At 39.7% G+C, this 14,724-nt stretch overlaps 1 protein-coding gene across 1 annotated transcript in view; it reads right to left on the bottom strand.

Moving 5' to 3' along the window:
• lrp1bb (low density lipoprotein receptor-related protein 1Bb) overlaps positions 1-14,724 on the bottom strand; it is a 297,890-nt gene that overhangs the window by 43,355 nt on the left and 239,811 nt on the right. The window contains exons 59-65 of the mRNA XM_031802153.1: positions 3,699-3,880; positions 2,434-2,633; positions 2,008-2,196; positions 1,687-1,835; positions 1,307-1,400; positions 806-922; positions 46-165 (exon numbers count right to left, since the gene is read on the bottom strand). Of these exons, the coding sequence (XP_031658013.1) occupies positions 46-165; positions 806-922; positions 1,307-1,400; positions 1,687-1,835; positions 2,008-2,196; positions 2,434-2,633; positions 3,699-3,880 (1,051 nt within the window). The remainder of the gene's footprint in view (positions 1-45; positions 166-805; positions 923-1,306; positions 1,401-1,686; positions 1,836-2,007; positions 2,197-2,433; positions 2,634-3,698; positions 3,881-14,724) is intronic.

Below are 14,724 nucleotides of genomic sequence, written 5' to 3'. Positions count from 1 at the left end.
TCCTAAAACAATCCCTCTGCTAGTAATTTAGAAGGTTCTTCTTACGACAGTCTGTCTCATCCTCTCCGTCTCCACAGTCGTCCTGTCCATTGCAGCGGAGGTTTAGAGGGATACACTTCTGTTTCCGGGTGCATTTGAACTGCCCTGACAGACATATGTATGTCTCTGAAAGATAAAATAGAGGAGAAGAGGTATAACCAAGCGTCCACTTAGGATGAAAATTATCCATCAACGAAAACATGTAGGACAAAAGGCTGCATCACCTTAATATAAAGTGAAGTTGTTGGCTTAGCAAAGAACCTAATAAAAAAATAACAATGCTTTGAAATCACATCCACACATGGGCTTGTTATTGTGACATAAATCCATACTTGTTCTTTTTTTGTATTGCAGCAACATGTCTTGAAAAGGTATCAAGCGGTAAGAAAGGTATGAAGCTGCTGGTTAACATATTGTTTGTTTTTCCATCTGAACATCAACAGGTTCAGTGTGAAAGTTAGTAACAACTACAGTCTTCTTTAATGGACATGTTTTTGTGGCCAGATACCAGACGTATGTTTTTGTGTTGAAGCAAGATGTATTGAAAGGCATCATTAAAGGTATAAAGCAGCTTGAAGACGTATTGTTTATCTGCTATTCCCCCTGAACATCAACGGATAACAGACTCCTACAGATAGACTCAGTGTGAAGGACAGTAACAACAATAGAAATATTATTCCTAGAACTGGGAAGCCCCTTAGACCATGGCAATTTGACTTCACCAATCTTCGTGAATGGGGATGCATGTTCCAGTCTTCCTCCTTACCACAGTTAGCCTCATCTGAGTTGTCTCCACAGTCGTTCTCCCCATCACAGATGAAGGGAGGAAGAGCACAGAGGCCAGTGCCACACTGGAACCGACCAGGCTGACATTTGAATTCAGCTGCATGAAAATTAGCAATGTTATCTCAGAGAATGCAAAGCCAGCCAATTAAAGTACTTGTACGCTGAACATTATGTATGCTCACGTATTATGATAAGCTACACATTCGTAATAAAAAATATACTTAATGACAATGTAAAACAGTTCTTGCATTTCTGAAAAGCATGTGTAAACATGCATTTAATACACTTTCTAAAGTTAACTTCAAAACGCAGAATATTATTTCAAATATTCTCAGATCACAGTAAAAGATCACAGCAAAAATGTTTAATAAAAAAAAAAGTGGTTTCCAAGGCTGACTGATTGACTTTGGCCTATCATACCAGGATCCCCAGTAAGTCTAGTAATGCATAGTTTGTATAAATTGGAAAACATGGTACTCACGACAGTCAGCAGGCTCGTCTGAGCCATCACCACAGTCATCCACAGTGTCACACTTCCACCAGAAAGGAATACACTCGTCGGTCCCGCAACGGAACTACAGAACACACAAATTAATCAGACAGAAATTCTAACTCAACACAAAAAATGGATTCTAGCTTTCCATTCGAGTTGTTCAAAGCATAACAAAGCAACACTACTATTTTCATGGGACTTAAGCTATAGAAGCAAGGCAGGAAAGAAGAGAGAGTGTGATATAAACAAAGAGAAAAAGCATGAAACAACAGATCTGCCTTAGGGAAAACCCAGAATATAATAAACTGGAAAAGAGTTACCATATTATCTACAAGTGCCGAGGAGAGTGTGAGGGACTAGGCACTGACCTGACTTGCAGTGCAGTTGGAGAGGCAGGTTTTATTATCAGCGGCGAGGTAGAAATTAGTTGGACAAGCACACTTGTGTTCCCCGCTGGGGGAGAGGAGACACAAGTGGCTGCATCCTCCATTGGCCACCTGACACTGGTGCTTGGGCACTGCACAGAGGGAAGAGGGAAGAGGGGGGGCAACACCAAAAGTACAACATCATTAAACTGAACAGTAGCCACATTCTTAATATCATACCCTATATAATTACATCCTATATAATAATAGCATAACCATGGGCTGGCAGATGAGGGGACTGCTTGGCTGGGTGGGTTACTCTACCTTCAGGTTGGCGTAGTGAATGGTAAATCTTAACAGACTTGATGGCTTGCCAGGAGTTAAGCAGCTCTATCCCCTGGGCCCCAGTTGTTTTATGTGCCCTTCGGAGTGATTTGGATTTCCCATCCGTCCAGTAGACAAAGTCCTCAAACAGTGTCAGACCCATCACACCTTGGATGTGGTCATAAGACACTGGGAAGAGACACAATACAGGCAAAAGAGAATCGCCATTAGTGGATGAGCATGCAGCATGACAGCAGATCTGTCAACAACTGATCAGCAGTGTGTTGTAACCAGACCTGTGTTTAAACATATTAGTTTTCTTTCAAATACTTTCAATACTTCAAATACTTCCATTATTCTCCAATTTGTTTTGAGGAGGTGAGGAGAGAGGATGCAAGGAAATGTACCCATTGTATTCTGCCTCACCTTTGTGTCTCTGGGAGCCCTCCATGTTGGCAAACAGAATATGGTTGTCGTCAGCCCAGTACAGCCTCTTGTTGGTGTAATCTATAGTGAGGGCAGTTGGGCTGTAGATCTCCTTGTCGATGATAACGACCTGCCCACGGCCATCCATGCCCACACGACCAATATAAGGGGACTCACAGCAGTCTACCCAGAACACATACCTACACAGGGAGGAATGTGGCGAGGTCTTAGATGTCACTAACAGAACATTTTAAAAACAGTAGGTTAAATGTTACCAAAAGTTAGTTGCGTTAGGACCTAGGATCAAGGGAGACACTCAAGTTTTATAATACTAAATCTCTTGACACATTGATGAAAATAGTCATGGCCTCTAAACCTTCAAGCTGCATACTGGACCCTATTCCAACTAAACTACTGAAAGAGCTGCTTCCTGTGCTTGGCCCTCCTATGTTGAACATAATAAACGGCTCTCTATCTACCGGATGTGTACCAAACTCACTCAAAGTAGCAGTAATAAAGCCTCTCTTGAAAAAGCCAAACCTTGACCCAGAAAATATAAAAAACTATCGGCCTATATTGAATCTCCCACTCCTCTCAATTTTTTTGGGGAAAAAGCTGCAACTCACTGCCTTCCTAAAGACAAACAATGTATACGAAACACTTCAGTCTGGTTTTAGACTGAGACTGCACTTGTGAAGGTGTAAATGACCTTTTAATGGCATCAGACCAAGGCTCTGCATATGTTCTCGTGCTCTTAGACCTTAGTGCTGCTTTTGATACCATCGATCACCACATCCTTTTAGAGAGATTGGAAACACAAATTGGTCTGCACCGACAAGTTCTGGCCTGGTTTAGATCTTATCTGTCTGAAAGATATCAGTTTGTTTCCACTATTTATGTTGCAATAGTCTCTCTCTCTCTCTCTCTCTCTCTCTCTCTCTCTCTCTCTCTCTCTCTCTCTCTCTCTCTCTCTCTCTCTCTCTCTCTCTCTCTCTCTCTCTCTCTCTCTCTCTCTCTCTCTCTCTCTCTCTCTCTCTCTCTCTCTCTCTCTCTCTCTCTCTCTCTCTCTCTCTCTCTCTCTCTCTCTCTCTCTCTCTCTCTCTCTCTCTCTCTCTCTCTCTCTCTCTCTCTCTCTCCTCTCTGTCTCTCTGTCTCTGTCTCTCTCTCCTGTTCTGCGGCTGTACCCTGACTGTGGATCCAGGGCCAGGTCAGTGGGGTTAGGGTAAGAGGTCAGAGGATAGAGGTCAAAGTGTCTGATAGAGTACCCTGACTGTGGATCCAGGGCCAGGTCAGTGGGGTTCCTGATACCAGTGCTGACCAGGACAGAGGGGTACAGGCCGTTAGCTTTAGACACCTCCAGGCTCTTCCTCTCGATGTCACACCAGTACAGGTTCTTCCCTATCCAGTCCAGGGCCAGTGCACTGGGGACGGCTGTACGATGGACTATCTGGTGAAAAGGAGAGGGGGGTATAAACAACTAGCAGAGACAATGACAACAACAAACTAAACACTCATTATATGATTAATGCCTGAAACAAGTGAAAAACCTAATCTTAATGATGGTAGCATCCTACAGTAACTCAGTCAATGTCTCTCATTTCAGGCAGCTTTTGAATTAGCAAACCAGTTGTTTTGAATAAACAATGATAGTGCCAGCTGGCACATGAAACTGGTACTTTGAAACACTATTTATAACCCAAGAACACCCATGCAATCTGCCATTAAAGGACATGATGCACTTTGAGGTCTACTTTATCATCACTTGCAAGAGAAATATAGCCTTGCCAAGACGACTAGGCTGTACCCTAAGCAGTAATTTAGACTAAACTGGAGCTTTAAATAGTCTCCAAAATGTAACAGATTTTGTTTTCCATCAGAAAAAGGCGCTCTGAAGAAGGTAAAAAGACAGAGGGAGAAAGTGGTTAATATTCAACACATTAAGTAGAGCCTGTGATATTCTAATAGCCCCTCTATTCTTGTTGCATTGATTTAAAAGGTCATCAACTGTCAAAATAATGTTTTTCATGAAATTGGATGATATTTAAAGGAAACCAGATCAAAGGACGATGACCAAAGTCTGAAAAATGACTGTTACTTCTACATTGATAAAGTTTGATCATAAAGTTAGTCGTCCCCTCCCCATGTCAAACACTTTGATTTATGATTAAGGGAACAAGGTAACATCACGTTAACTCTCATTTTAATACACCAATGGCAACAAGATATTCTCTAACCTGATTTAAGTAAGTTCCGCCTTGTAACCAACACCGGAGAAGGAGTGTTTGCAGAGAGGGCGTGGTATATATAGCTATTCTACTGGTGCCAATATTTGACTGTAGGGTGTCAGTAAATATAATGAAAAGTTTACCTTATTCATCTATGGCAAAGATACTTATACTGTATGTTTCCCCTTTAATATGTGTCTGGTATTAGCTAGTTACTGGCTAGCTAGGTCTTCAGCCAGCATAGAACAAAAGGGGGTGAAGGGTCGTTCAAAACTCAGACACATTTGTCAAGTCAACACATCCATCATTGCGGCTGTGAACCGGATTACAAGAGACATGCCAAACAGGAGATTTATATATAACAAAATCAATTTTTGATGCAATTCTATTATAAAGACAGTTGTGGCTTTACCAACTTGAACCAGCCCTGAAATTTGAGCAGTGAGGTTAATTTCTCACCACCTTGTCTCAGCTTGTTCCAGGTTGAAGGAAATCCCAACATGACATCGTGCATATGTAAAGAATTTGTTGTGAACCTTCCATCCAACAGAATAATCACTATATCCTAGGACATTATTCAGGAGTGTGCAACATTTCAATGTTAGATAGACATAGATTAACCCATGTTGTAGTTTATCATGCAGATTTGTCAGGACATCGTAATTTATGAAGCTCATTCTGAAATACAGACGTAATTTCTGTCCCAGGGAATTGTACTGTGTGCAAGTCTTAAAATTTAGACCCCAATTATTTGAATTAGGTGTTAGCAAAAACCTGTAAACTCATGCGTATAAGAAAACTGTGGCTGTCATGACTACATTTGCTCTCATGTACTGAACAAGATTCTGAATGTTGAAGGTTAATCTCCTTGAGTTGCCTCTCAAATGGGAATTACTTATTTTGTACAATTTTGTACAAAAGACTCATGCACAGATACAGAACCCCCCCCCCAAAAAAATAATATATATATACAAATCATACAGTGATTTTCTGGATTTCTTTTTCTCATTTTGTCTGTCGTATGTACATATGTCATATGTACCTATGATGAAAATTACAGGCCTCTCTCATCTTTTTAAGATATATATTGTTTGAGTAACTTTGTGTATCACCAAATTAGCTTGAGATGATTTTACTGCAACTTTGGTCACTGCATCCAAGTTGCTTGACATAGGCATTTCAAAGAGCTGTCAGTCAAGGCGAGCTCATAAATATAAGCTCCCCGCCCACTCAGCCTGTCTTTTCAAACTTCCTGGTAGTTAGAGATGAGAGAAAAAGTACTTTTCAGAATGACTGTTCAGGACGTTTAAAAGACTGCTTCGTGTGAAAATGAAGGTTAACTCATGTGAAATGTCAAGAAAACGCACTAATCTGATGAATCCACACAACATATTTGATCACCTTTAATCCTGGAAAATCTTTACCTCGCAACAAGAAAGTGTTGTTTGTGCTTGTTTACCATTTTGAAAGTACACCACAACATGGATGCCTCTGATGGTTCTTTAATGGCATAGAATTGCTTTTATGTGAAACACCCTTTCTCCTCTGCATGGTCTTCAGAGAGAGGTTTCTCAGTATTTCAACCACCCACAGATGAATCAATTCACACCTGCTGACTACAGACAATGAGCATAGAACTATAATCACCATCAAGATAAAAGATGTTAAGTATTTCAAACATAACTGAGCCAACATAATGGTGTTCTCTGTCTTACACTTAGGTGGGCTGGCTCCATTATTATGTGGATCTCACTGGAGGCGCTGCCTTTGGCTCTGACATGTATTCTGACTACAAATCACCTCTTGTGCCTCCGATTACCTTTAATTATACTTTAACATCCTGTTGGAACAGAGTCAACGACCATAGGGGCACACGTTGGAGGCTTGCTAAGGGCTTGGAAAGCTAGGTAAGATCTTGGAAAGGTAGGCTTGGAAAGGTAGGTACCTTGGAAAGGTAGGTAAGATCTAGGATGTTCTGTCAGCACAATATAATTAAAAACAAAAACATGTTTTACGTGAGAAGTAGGCATTGGTCTGACGCCGAAAAGAAAGGAAATTGCCAGAGCAATGTTTAAAACAAGACAGAGAAAGTTGGTTGTTTAACCTAACAGAAAAGACAGAACAAATATTACAACAAATATTATGGTTAAACCAAATATACTAATTGATTTAAAAAAAACAATATTCCAAAACAATGTTTTTTTAAATCAATTAGTATGTTTGAGTTGAACCATATTTGTTGTAATATTTGTTCTGTCTTTTCTGGTAGGTTAAACTACTAACTTCCTCTGTCTTGTTTTAAAAAGTGATATTTTGGAGATGATTTCATTTTCAAATAACCGAAAAACTTTCTTTGTATAGTCTTGAACATGGGGTGAGACATTCTTACCAATCTGCTAGAGAACCAGTTTGGATAGATTTGTTTTTATTGTGATAAGACACTCAAATGGTCAGACTTTTACAGATCAGTTAATCAAAATATTGTATTTTCATGGAATTATTTAAAAACACTATTCACATGTCTGACAGATGCATATTTTGCATATATTTACAGATAAAATGACACTTAAAATCAAAACGACACAAGATATTAAAAAAAGCCTCTGTAAAAGTCTGACTATAAGACCTATGAACCTGTGTGTGGAATAATGTGAATGTACGTCCTTGGAAGACTGAGAAAATTTAATTGGTGCTTTGAGTGTAATTTTGAGAAAATGGCCGATAAAGATAGGCTAATGCAATTAAAATGTACTTTCCATAAATATGACCATTTACGTCACATTAATTCAACTCTTATTCCTATATCACTTCTAAACTGACAAACATAAAATATACCTTTTACAAATACATTAGTACGTTTAATACATTTGTTTCAAGCAATAGAGCATATGCTTTGTATACTGGTCTGTTGGGCAAATATACAGTTTTGAGCAAATTCTCATATCACTTTGCTCAACTTGTCACTTACAAGGATTTTGTATGGCTGTTGAAATGTACAGAACATTAATCAGCTATGCCTGCCCCATATGTAAGGCCCCCTGAGTTGTTGCTGGTGCTGCTTTACTTTCTTGACTTTGTCATTGGACCTGCGTCTACGCTTGGCACACTCTGTTGAAGCAGCATCATCTCTCACAACATGCCTCGCATCCTGCTCTCTGATTGCTTCCAGGGTCACGAAAGTGATGTCAAGCCACAATTTGTCGGCTTTTTTTGCCCACAAAGATAGTTTTGGGGCATTGCGACCATATTACAGAGTTCAGACATTCATTTGCATTCTGGGATCCTCCGTGCTGCATTCTTTTGAGAAGGTTATCATTTGACATCCTATGACATAGAGGTACCATTTTCTGTGCAACCTCTCTATTCAAAAAAGTATGGCCTCCATGGTTTTTGTGACTGGGTGGATCTTCACCATTTTCTAGGGTTCGCTGATACCAGCACCAAGATGATGAGCATCTACCGTGAATAGGGATTTTGTCTGTTGACATGGAATGGACAAGACCAGCCCAGATAGCATTCTTCATGCCCTCTTCATCACCCTGGTAATAAAGAATCTCACCCCTGTAATAGTTTTGTAGACTCTTACACTTTTGTGCAGTGAGTTTCCCTACAACTCTCCCACCGAGGTGTTTCTCTGAACTAAGTTTACGAAGCGCTGTTCCCATCCTCTTGTGGGCATTATTGATGCATTCTAGTTTCCCTATCTCAATTCCTGGGTAGGGATCTAATTTGACATCTGTCTTGTATGCAGTACTGTCACCATCTGAGAGAATCTGGATGTTACGAACGTGGTGGCGACTGACTGATCTGGCCCACATGCATTTAGCTGCTTCCTGCTCCATTGCTTTGCTCGAACCTGAGACGTTTTGAGCACAGTCATCTGCATGTGAATCCTTCCATTCCCTGAACTCCTCCTCACTAATTCCACTTTTCCTTTTCATCACACATGCATGGCAGAAAGAAGACAACACCTCATAGTCTATCACTAGACCTGTTACAATGTCTATGCACACACCTATCCCGTAGTTGGAAGTGAATCCTCTCTTGTGCCAAGTGCCATCAAAGGAAACATGAATGTCTATGTTGGCATCCTCATCCTCCTTCAGCAAATCTGCTATGTCTGGGTCTATATCTGCATATGCTCTTCTAATTATCTTTGTAGCACTCTCCATTGACTGTGGCCCTCTCTGAGTCTCTGCAACTAAAGTATTTATTATGACGTCTGTCGACATTAGTCATAATTGCATTACTAAATGTCAGCTTGTTACCCTATGTAAATATTAGCATATCAATATGTATTTACTTAATGTAAAGCTAATTTCTCAGTAATCACAGTAGGCTACAGCCATATGACACTGTAGGCCTATGCGACAGTCTCATTGTATAGTTATGTTTTCCTATTACTCACTTTGAATACATTTGCTGGAGCAAGGAAATCTGTACACAGCAAGTCACCTGACAATAATGTGCTACCCTCCCCTTTTATTTACCTGTCACTCTCCTGTTATGTCTCTGATATGAGCTGAGATGCAAGGAAGAAATCCCTAGAACTTTTCTTATGTTCTTAAGTACAGCATAACCGAGTCCAAGTTCGTGGGCTAGAAGAACCATCCTCACATTTATGTCAAATGCCACATCTCCCCTTGAGCATTCCTGCAGCCTGGAGGAAGTGTAAACACTCCTCCTAAATGCATCACAATCACCTTCACAGTGTGCACATTCTATCATGACAGAATTACAGAATCCCTGGTTGGTGGGGTCTATAGTGATTTTCAGTCCAGTGTGTAGAAACTTAGGGCAAATTAAATCATGTACAAGTTGGTTTATTTGTGACATGTGGAATAAAAGCCACTGTTGGCTGGCTGGCTAGTTGATCGCTGCTAGCTGTCATCTTTGTCTAAACTAATTTCTGTCTCGACTTGCTGCTGCCGGCTACCTCCTTTTCCTCATCTACCTGTACTGCCACTGCCTGTGTATAGTACACATCACAATTTGGTTGTAATCCAGAGAGGTTGGAAACATTATCTAGATATTCTATGAGGCTGTGGAGGGATCCACATTGTGGATTTAAAAGAAACCATGAATCATCAGCGTACCATGACGCCTTTCTTTTTAAGCCCTGGGATTTCTAGCCCCTTAATATTATTGTTGGATTTGATTTTAATAGCTAACATATCGATGGCCATAATAAATAGATATGATGATAGTGGACAACCTTGTTTAACTCCTCTTAACAGTTTAATACTTTCTAAGAAGTAGCCATTATTTACTATTTTACACCTGGGGTAAGGATACACAACTTTAACCCATTTTATCAGAGATTCCCCAACATGTAAATATTCCAGGCATTCATATATCAATTCCAGTCGTACTTATTCAAAAGCCTTTTCAAAGTCAGCTATGAATACCAGGTCTGGTTTCCCAGATTGTTCATAGTGTTCTATTGTTTCCAGTACTTGTCCTTATTTTATCTCCAATGTATTGTCCATGTAAAAAACCTGTCTGATTAGGATGAATAATATCCGACAATACCTGTTTACTACTATGCGCTATGCATTTTGCGTCACAACACTGAAGTGTAAAGGGCCTCAATTTTTTTTTTATGGGCTGGATCTTTATATTTACTACTTGTGTCCTGTTTCAGTAATAATGAAATCAGACCTGGGTGATGATCTGATAATCTACAATTATTATAGGAGTGGTTAAAACATGCTAATATCGGTCCTCTGAGTACATTAAACAACAGTTTGATGTACCTTAACTGGTATGCCATCAAGCCCTGGAGTTTTCCCCGACTTACAGCTTTAATTGCATCAAGAAATTCATCCCAAAAATTATTTTTGGTAGAATTTCTATGTTGAATATTAAAAAGGAATTTGATGCACTTTTCCCTATAGTCCATACAGTTTGCTATATTTTTATAATATATGAATCTTACTTAAATAAGTTCCTCCATTTCTTTTAGTTTTTCCTCTAACGTATTCTATGTCTCTATTGTACAGTTTTTATTGCTATCCACTGTACTGTTGGTCCCTCTATTGGCCCCTCTATTTCCTTTGTTAATATGAATTATTTTGACCTAAATTGCTTTTGTTTTAAAAGATCAGTATTGAATTGCATAGCACATTTAAAAGTTTCCAACACAATAAGGGGATCTGCTGTAAAAACGGTATATTATATTGGAAAAAGTCAGCTATAAATGATTTTGTCCTGGTTAAAATTAAGCTGTCAGCCAATAGGCTTCGATTAAATGTACAAATCTGTTTATGGTCCAATAACATATTTAAAATAATCCATCTACCTTGCAGATGTTTGTACAATTTGCTCATTTGGATCAAAATTTTTGTTAATGTCATCACCCCTTTTGAGTTTCTTTAACCATGGAAGAAGTATATTTTGCCCACCTCAAACCTTATTCCACAAAACCTAATCTAAAATTGTACAATTACAACTGGCAACTGGCTATACGTATTTCACCATTTACCATAATGAGATACAAGTGTTAATTCTATTTATCATAATATATGTTTGTAAACTTACCATAACAAATTACCATAATGAATGAGTGTCCATATACTGTAGCAGTACCATAGTATTTGCATTGCTACTGAGTAAACCTCCAATTGTTCTCCACTATTCCACCCGATAAAATCTCCCTCCATCCAAAGTTGGATTGTCTGGCAGACCATCCCTGTCCACCTCTATCTTAGGGCCTTTGGGATATTGGGACCCATCCTTTATTGGGACCCATCCCACACAACAGAAGCAGATAAACTGACAAAAGCATTTCCAACACCCTCACCTCAATTGTAAACAGTTATTTTAAAAATATATTCAGTACCAGTCAAGTTTGGACACACCTACTCATTCAATGGTTTTTCTTTATGTTTTGCCATTTTCTACATTGCAGAATAATAGTGAAGACATCAAAACTATTAAATTACACAAATGGAATCATGTAGTAACAAAAAAAGTGTTAAACAAATCAAAGTAGCCACCCTTAGCCTTGATGACAGGTTTGCACACTCTTGGCATTCTCTCAACCAGCTTCATGAGGTAGTCACCTGGAATGAATATAAATTAAAAGGTGTGCCTTGTTAAAAGTTAATTTGTGGAATTTCTTTCCTTCTTAATGTGTTTCATCCAATCAGTGTTGTTGTGACAAGATAGGGGTGGTATACAGAAGATAGCCCTATTTGGTAAAAGACCAAGTCCATATTATGGCAAGAACAGCTCAAATAAGAAAAGAGAAACAACAGTCCATCATTACTTTAAGACATGAAGGTCAGTCAATGAGGAAAATTTCTTCAAGTGCAGTTGCAAAAACCATCAAGCGCTATGATGAAACTGGCTCTCATGAGGACTACCACAGGAAAGGAAGACTCAGAGTTACCTCTGCTGCAGAGGATAAGTTCATTACAGTTACCAGCCTCAGAAATTGAAGCCCAAATAAATGCTTCACAGAGTTCAAATAAGGGACATCTCAAAATCAACTGTTCAGAGGAGACTGCGTGAATCAGCCCTTCATTGTCATGGTTCCACCGGTCACCAGAGGGCAGCAGAGACATGAACAAAACTCAGGTGTGTCCTATTTACTCATTATGATTTCCCTGTTAAAAGAGGTGTGTTTTCTGTTGTCCTTTGCAGGAGCTTGCATTTTTTGCCGTGTGTGGTCGTTTCCTGAGTGAGTTTTCGAGATTTAGTCTTTGTTGTTTTTTAAGTGTACTGTGATCCTGCGAGTAAAGTATTATGTTTATCCTTAACCACTGACTCCTCATCTGGTCTCTTCTCTGATCCAGGGTCCACATCACCATGTCACATTCATGGTCGATTAGCTGCAAAGAAACCACTCCTAAAGGACACCAATAAGAAGAGACTTGCTTGGGCCAAGAAACACAAGCAATGGACATTGGACCGGTGGAAATCTGTCCTTTGGTCTGATGAATACAAATTTGAGATTTTTGGTTTCAGCCACCGTGTCTTTGTGAGACACAGAGTAGGTGGACGGATGATATATGAATGTGTGGTTCCCACCGTGAAGCATGGAGGAGGAGTTGTGATGGTGTGGGGGTGCTTTGCTGGTGACACTGTGTGATTTACTTAGAATTCAAGTCACACTTAAACAGCAGGGCTACCACAGCATTCTGCAGCGATACGCCATCCCATCAATGTTGTAAATGACTATTGTAGCTGGAAAGGGAAGATTTAAAAAGAAAAATGAAATATCTACATAGGCGTACAGAGGCCCATTATCAGCAACCATCACTCCTGTGTTCCAATGGCACGTTGTTAGCTAATCCAAGTTTATCATTTTAAAAGGCTAATTGATCATTAGAAAACTAGCCTTCTTTAGACTAGGTGAGTATCTGGAGCATTGGCATTTGTGGGTTCGATTACAAGCTCAAACTGGCCAGAAACAAAGAGCTTTCTATTCTTGTTCTGCGAAATGAAGCCTATTCCATGCGAGAAATTGCCAAGAAACGAAAGATCTCGTACAATGCTGTGTACTACTCCCTTCACAGAACAGCGCAAACTGGCCCTAACCAGAATAGAAAGAGTGGTTGGCCCCGGTGCACAACTGAGCAAGAGGACAAGTACATTAGAGTGTCTAGTTCGAGAAACAGACACCTCACAAGTCCTCAACAGGCAGCTTCATTAAATAGTACCTGCAAAACACCCGTCTCAATGATAAGAGGTGACTCCGGGATGCTCTTATGTCCGGTGCCTGTGTTCTTTTGCCCATCTTAATCTTTTCTTTTTATTGGCCAGTCTGAGATAAGGCTTTTTCTTTGCAACTCTGCCTAGAAGGCCAACATCCCGGAGTCGCCTCTTCACTGTTGACATTGAGACTGGTGTTTTGCGGGTACTATTTAATGAAGCTGCCAGCAATTGGGCTCCGAGTGGTGCAGTGGTCTACGGCACTGCATCTCAGTGCAAGACGCGTCACTGCAGTCCCTGGTTTGAATTCAGGCAGCATCACATCCTGCCGTGATTGGGAGTCCCATAGGGCGGCGCACAATTGGCCCAGCATCGTCTGGGTTTGGCATTGTAAATAGGATATGTTCTTAACTGACTTGCCTGACTTAATTGGATGACATAATCAAAAATGACCTCAATCTTATTTAAGTCTCTGCTAAACTTTTGACTGGTACTGTATATATAACAAAAAATCTTGCATATCTTAATTTATTTCCACAATTAACAAATAATATGTGTAATAATGAAGGCAGTTCATATGAAGTATTGTTACCTATAACTAGGATAATTACATATTTGGCAAGTAATTATTATTTTGGCAAACAATTATTGGGATTCATCCTGTATTGTCCCTAACATCATTACCCCATAGCAACAGATGTACCTAATTGTTAATTAAGATGTTAGGTTATGTTTAGTTATAACATTACCTATAACCCAGGGGTCTATTTATAACATAATTGTCTAAATTGCATTGTCAAACAATGCCAAAGAAAAAACATTAATATACGAAGAAAAACCCTCATCCTTTCCTGTAAGTCTAAATATGGTACTGCTATATCTAAAAAAAAATTAAAAATAACAATTTTCCATGCCTGAAAAGAGAAGAAACATATGCTCTTCATTTAACGGGGATTAACTTGCCTTGTAGTACATAAGCACAAATCCCCAGCTTTGCCTTCTCCCTGTCTTTGCCATAAAATAAGTCATATTGTTAGGCTATTGCTAGACTATCAACCACATTAGTCACTGTTCTCTTAATTAACCCCCATGCTAAAACTACAGATCTATCGCAAACCCTTTAGCTGGTTCTGAGCTGTGGCAGGCTGGCATGGTGGTGTTGACAGTGTGGAAAACAAGGACTACTGGGTCAGTATCCAAAATGGCACCCTTTTGACCAGAGCCCTATCAGTCCTGGTCAAAAGTAGTGTACTACATAGGGAACAAGAGTATCATTTGGGACACAGACTGGGTGTAATTGAGCTGAATGAGCCTCCTGCCCCCCACACACTAATTCTAATGAGTTGAGAGAACGGGGAGCGACGGGGCAGCCACCAGGTGTTCCTGTGACGTCTGCATGTTCTGGGCT

This window comes from Oncorhynchus kisutch, linkage group LG2 (assembly GCF_002021735.2).
Source record: "Oncorhynchus kisutch isolate 150728-3 linkage group LG2, Okis_V2, whole genome shotgun sequence".
NCBI classification, from domain to species: Eukaryota; Metazoa; Chordata; class Actinopteri; order Salmoniformes; family Salmonidae; genus Oncorhynchus; species Oncorhynchus kisutch.
Note: the sequence above shows the minus strand (reverse complement) of the source record. Positions and strands in the feature narration are given on the sequence as shown.